A 5066-nucleotide genomic window follows, 5' to 3' on the forward strand; every position below is an offset into this window, starting at 1 on the left:
CCGATGCAGTCTGTCCCCTCTATATAGAGGTGACGGGCTCAGGGGAGGGGCCACAGATATTCCTCCCCCCAGTAGAGTCTCCAGGGCTCAGATATGAAGACTTGTGCCAGGGGGTGAGGAGAGAGAGAGGGGAGAGGGCTCCAGCAATGGGTTTGCAGCCAGAGTTCACCCCCATTCCCTCCCTCTCCTTTTCTCCCCTAGTAACTCGTGTCCTGGCATTATGGGATGGGTCGGAAATTATCTGCCTTCCCATTGCAACACTATTTCCCAAAATGGAGCTTTCTTTCATCTGGTCCAGAGATATGAGCAGCTGCTTAACCCTTCCTGCTTTCTCATGCGCTGCCAGGGCCAGCAAAGGGGAGATGGGGGGGCGGGGCGGGGCAGATAAGAGGCAGCTCCCCCATTTCTCCCTGGCCTCAGCACGCTCTTATCTGGCCCCGGCTTTGATGCAGAGCTTAAGACAGAGGCCCCTCTCTGTGGGGGCGGCCGTTCCCAAGGAGGACAGAGCTGTGTGTTGTCTCTGGCCTGTTTATGTAACATGTGGGGACCTTGGGCTGTTTTGGGCTGGCCCGTCTCTGGGGAGAGGAAAGGGATCGCTTTTTCCCAGCTTATGCCCAGCTGTTTCTGCAGAAACCTTGCCTGGTGCTCCCTTCCCGAGAACCTCTGCAAACCTCCCCAATGCCTCTCTGTCCTTAAATGGCAAAAAACGGCCGTTAAAAGGCCTGGGGCACCGGGAGGAAGGGGCGGAGTGGCTTCCCTGGGCCCAGCAGGGAAAGAGGCAAGAGGTCCTGCAGGAGGAGGTTGAGCCCCCTAATGCCTCCGGCCCCACACGCTGGCCGGCCCAGGGTCCTCAGGCATCCCAAATAGGGAATGCCAGGATCCTCCAGCAATCCCTGTCCACATTCCAGATGCAACCATGTCTCTGCAGATGTGCAGAACAGCAGCAGCCTAAATATGGAGCCCAAGGCAGGCAGGGGAGGAGGGGGAGGCTGGCTGACCCACTTGCTGCCCTGGGGACAGGAGTCTTGTCCAAGCCTGACTGGGGGGGGGCTTGCCTGCCAAGGCTGGCCTGATGCTCTCCAGCTGTGCAGCAACTCCACTGCCCCTCCCAAACCTTGGGCTCTGCCAGGGCAGCAGGCTCTCCGCTTTCACAGGACATCAGACTGTTTGCCCGGTGGGCCCCCTGCCCACCCTTTGCCAAGAGGGGTCCCAGACCTCAGAGATTATCCTAGAGGGGCCAATGCCCTTTTGAAGCAGCAGCCCCAATGTGGGTGAGCCCAGTTTCTCTTTACTTGTGCCCCACAAGCCATGCCAGGTGTTGCCAGGCAGCAAGTCCCACCCTGGCCTTGCTGGGCAGGTTCAGGCTCTGGGGCACCCAGCAATTCACGCAGTGATGGACAGAGCAACGTCTCTTCATCAGGCAAACGCAGAGGGGGGAAGAGAGGGGTAGATAGATATAGAGATAGAGGGAGAGAGAGAGGTAGATAGATATAGAGAGATGGAGGGAGATAGAGAAGGAGGGAGGGAGGGGGAGAGAGAGACCTGGCAGGGAAAGCCGAGGGAGGCACACGGGTGGCCGGGCAGCAGCCACCGGCTCTCATGGGTGCTTCTTGGAGGGTGACACGCCTTGCAGAAGATGGGAAGCCGACCCTACTGGAAGAGCTGCGAAGCTGTTTTATACATATCTGCACCTCTCAATGGCCACAGCTTAAAAAGGAGTGGAAACCCTTTCCTGGCCTTTAGGCGGCTGGCTGACAAGCAAGAATGCCAAGCAAGGGATGATTTATGGGCAGGAGGACGGAGCTGGAGCGGGGAAGGAAGGGCGGCTGCAGGACACCTTGCAGAAGAAGGACGCTTGGTGGGCAGAAACCGTCAGGAACTGCAGCGGGGCTTCCACTCGCCTCAAAGGGAAACATACGGAGGAGACCAACATGCATCACGGCAGCTGACCGGACTCCAATGATGTCAGAAACAAGCTGGAAGCTATCGAAGGACAGCTACTCTCCTCCAGCCAAAGTAGCAGATCACGAGGCCCAACCGCCCTGTCCTGATGGGTGGGGGTGGGGAAGCTCTGGACCGGCAGTGACCACTGCCTCATGGCCGGAAAGGAAAAGCTAGCCGCGCCATCCCAGGACGGCTGCAGTGCTGAAGCGAGTCCCTCTGGGGCTCCCCTTCAAGAGACCTGCGGCCTCTGTCCACGTCCCTTGCCTCGTGAGCGTGCCAGATCTGTCAGTTGAGTTGCAGCAGAGGAAGGCCTGGGAAATCAGTGTGGCCTTGAGATGTCGCACACTTCTCAAAAGACTTGACTTTTCCCCTCCCTCACACAGCTGAGGTATGCCTTCCTCTAAGGGGGGGGGGAACTGGTGTGCATTGGGTTCTTTTACTGTGCTGTTAAACAACCAGGTGAGTTAAGGGCCATTAAGTCACAGTCAACTTTTACCTAGTACAGAGATCTTCTGCTGAGTGATCTGAAACACTGAACGTATAGATGATTGTGGGCCTTCTGAGCCAACCGTTTTTATCGGACCAAACAGGAGATTACCACAATAATAAATGTAAACAGCTGCTCCTCATAAAAAATGCAGTTATACTTTATTCATGGATGCCTTGTGAACCCCACATATCTTCAAAAGTCTCACCATGTTCCGAGTCTGCAACAGTTTCTGAAAGTTAAGATAAAGCCATTAAGGCCTTAGTATCCAAGCACAGGTTGCAATGTGGTGACGCAGACAAGCATTGTTTAAAAGAGCCTTGACAACTTGGCTCTTAACCCAGGTCTTTGGTGAGGAAGATCCCTGGCTGACTCCACCGTTCATTGATTTCCCTGTAACTTGTGAGCTGCCCAAAGTCACTGAGAGTCAGGCAGCACATTTGTAATAAACTATTATTAATATATACACACATCTGTCGGTTGGAGGATGCTGTACCCATTTAATGACTTCAATGAGATGGCTTGCTGGTAGTCCACTTTGAAGGGGCCACTGAGGGGCCTCCAGGGGATGTGGGGGGGCCCTTCTCTTCATTGCCTCGCAACAGCTGAGTTAGAATTCCATACAAAAGGGGCCTGTTAAGAGAAAGGAGAAGAACCCCAACCCTTAAAGAGGAGATTCTTCTAAAGGGTTCCTTCACAGCTGCCTACTTCAGTGGGGTCTGCAGAGAGGGACCCCCCCAGGAAGAGAAAGAAAGGCACAAGGTAAGTCACTCAGCAATCAAGCTCTCCAAATCCAGCAGGGCTCATTGCACAAGGAGGACATTGGGGTGGATTTATCAGCCTCTAAATGCAACAGCCAGCCAGGCGCCCACATGCAACCTCAGAAATAACAACCTGCAGCTGGAAAAAGGGTTGCTTTTAAGGGTTGCAAAAATGACCACTGCCCGCTTGCAAATGATTTGGGAGCTGGACTAGGAGGCAGCCAATGTTTGACCAAGGGAGAAAAACCTAGGGAGAGCCGGTCGCCTTCTTACACGGATCTGCTGCTTGGGTCTTCAACGACGTGCAGCTCCTTGGCGAGGAAATCTCGGTCCAAGGGGATTTCAGGCTGGCCGGACTCTGCAACACACGGGGGGGGGGGCTCAGCTCCGAGGACGGCCGGATAGAGATGCGGGGACCGGTCTGGCGGGGTGGCTTGTCCGGAGGCTGCCCGGGCTCCCTAGCCTGATAGGGGCGCGGGGGGGCGGTGTTCCGCCCGCCGGGCTCTTCCCGGAGCCCTTCTCTGCAAAGGCGGCACAGCCTTCCGGGACCCCATGGTTCTTCCGCCCCTCCTGCAGGTGGCCGGATGGATGGCCTCTCGGACACCCCCAAAAAACCTTCCTCACCGGCCAGGAAGACGGAGGCGCTCGAGTTGTACCGGTGGAACTGCAGGTACTCGCGGATGAGCTCGTTCAACAGGAGGGTCTCGCGGGAGGCGGCGGGGCGCGGCTCGCCCGGGTCGTCCAGCGTGGCGAAGACCTCTGCCCGGACGCGGGCCCGAACCTGCCCCAGCGCCCCGCTCCGAGCCAGCGCCTCCTTCAGGGCTGCGCGGAGAGAGAGGCGCGCCGCCGTTCAACAGGAGCGGCCCCACCGCCGCCTTCCGCCCGCCCGCCCGCCCGCCCGCCCGCTCGCCCGCTCGCCCGCTCCTGGCACCCCCGGCCGTTGCGCGGGCGGGCCCAGCGAGGAGCTCCGGCCGCCCCGCCTCGCCCGCCGCCGTTACCCGCTTTCAGCTCGGCGACCGTCGCCATCTTGGGAGGGGCGGGGCCGGAACACAGACGCCGAGCGACCGAGGACCGCCTCCATTGGCCCGGCCCGGCCAATCGTAGCGCGGCCTGACTCAGCAGCGAGCGCGGGGGGGATGCTGAGTCAACGCGGCCAGGCTCGCTCGCTCGCCGGCGCCCTCTGGCGGCACCGCCTGGACTCATCGTGCTCCTGCGAGACGCCCCCTGCGTGGTGGACCGCGGCCGGGGAGGCTTCGCTTCAGCCAGGGGAGGGGGCGGTGCATCCGTCGGTTCCCTCCCGGGCGCTCCCCCGCAGGCGAAGCGGCTTCTGCCGCCGCCGGGATCGCGCTCCCCCGCCCGGCCCCTCCCCGCCCCGCGCAGCCTCCTCCGGGGACGGGGGACCCCGCGCGTCGCTCTCCCGCGCTGTCCGTGGACGCCCCTGGCCGGCGGGGGTCGCGGGCGGGACGCTGGCCGGGGAGGCCCCGGGAAGAAGCGGCGGGCCGAGCGGGCTTCCCGCGCCCCCGGTCTGCCGGGCATCCCCACCCCGGCCGCCGCGCCCAGGCAGCGCCCGCCCCCGGCGCCGCCGCTCCGCCCCCTTCCTGCCTCCGCCGACCATCTGCTGCGCTGCCGGCTGTGCGGAGGGGCCCGGAGCCGCGCCTGCCCCGCCGCCGCCGCCACCGCCTCCCGGGCAGCGGCTCCATGGGCGCCCTCTGGCTCTGCGACGGGCCCTTCTGGGTAAGAGTCCCGGGCGGGGGTCCTGGCCGGCTCCGGCCGCGAGAGCGGGCCGCGCCTCGAGATCCCGCGAGCCGGCCGGCTGCCGCGTGGCCACCGCCGGGAGCCGCCGGGCGGGTGTCGCGCTGCAGCGGCTGGCGCTA

At 61.6% G+C, this 5066-nt stretch overlaps 1 protein-coding gene across 2 annotated transcripts; it reads right to left on the bottom strand.

Moving 5' to 3' along the window:
* Positions 1–2572: 2572 nt before the first annotated feature.
* On the bottom strand, positions 2573–4337 carry CEP20 (centrosomal protein 20). Of its 2 annotated transcripts, XM_026683329.2 has the most exons (5): positions 4191–4337; positions 3817–4014; positions 3466–3550; positions 2903–3064; positions 2573–2663 (listed from the first exon to the last, which is right to left on the bottom strand). In XM_026683329.2, the coding sequence occupies exons 1-4, from the start codon at positions 4216–4218 to the stop codon at positions 2941–2943; spliced, it is 435 nt and encodes a 144-aa protein (XP_026539114.1). In that variant the 5' UTR covers positions 4219–4337; the 3' UTR covers positions 2573–2663; positions 2903–2940. The 2 variants fall into 2 exon arrangements, with proteins under 2 accessions (XP_026539114.1, XP_026539113.1); XM_026683328.2 differs by having other exon boundaries at positions 2573–3064.
* Between the last annotated feature and the right edge of the window lie 729 nt (positions 4338–5066).

Source organism: Notechis scutatus, chromosome 12 (assembly GCF_049901735.1).
Source record: "Notechis scutatus isolate UNSWTSFEM ecotype Mainland chromosome 12, rNotScu1.2, whole genome shotgun sequence".
NCBI classification, from domain to species: Eukaryota; Metazoa; Chordata; class Lepidosauria; order Squamata; family Elapidae; genus Notechis; species Notechis scutatus.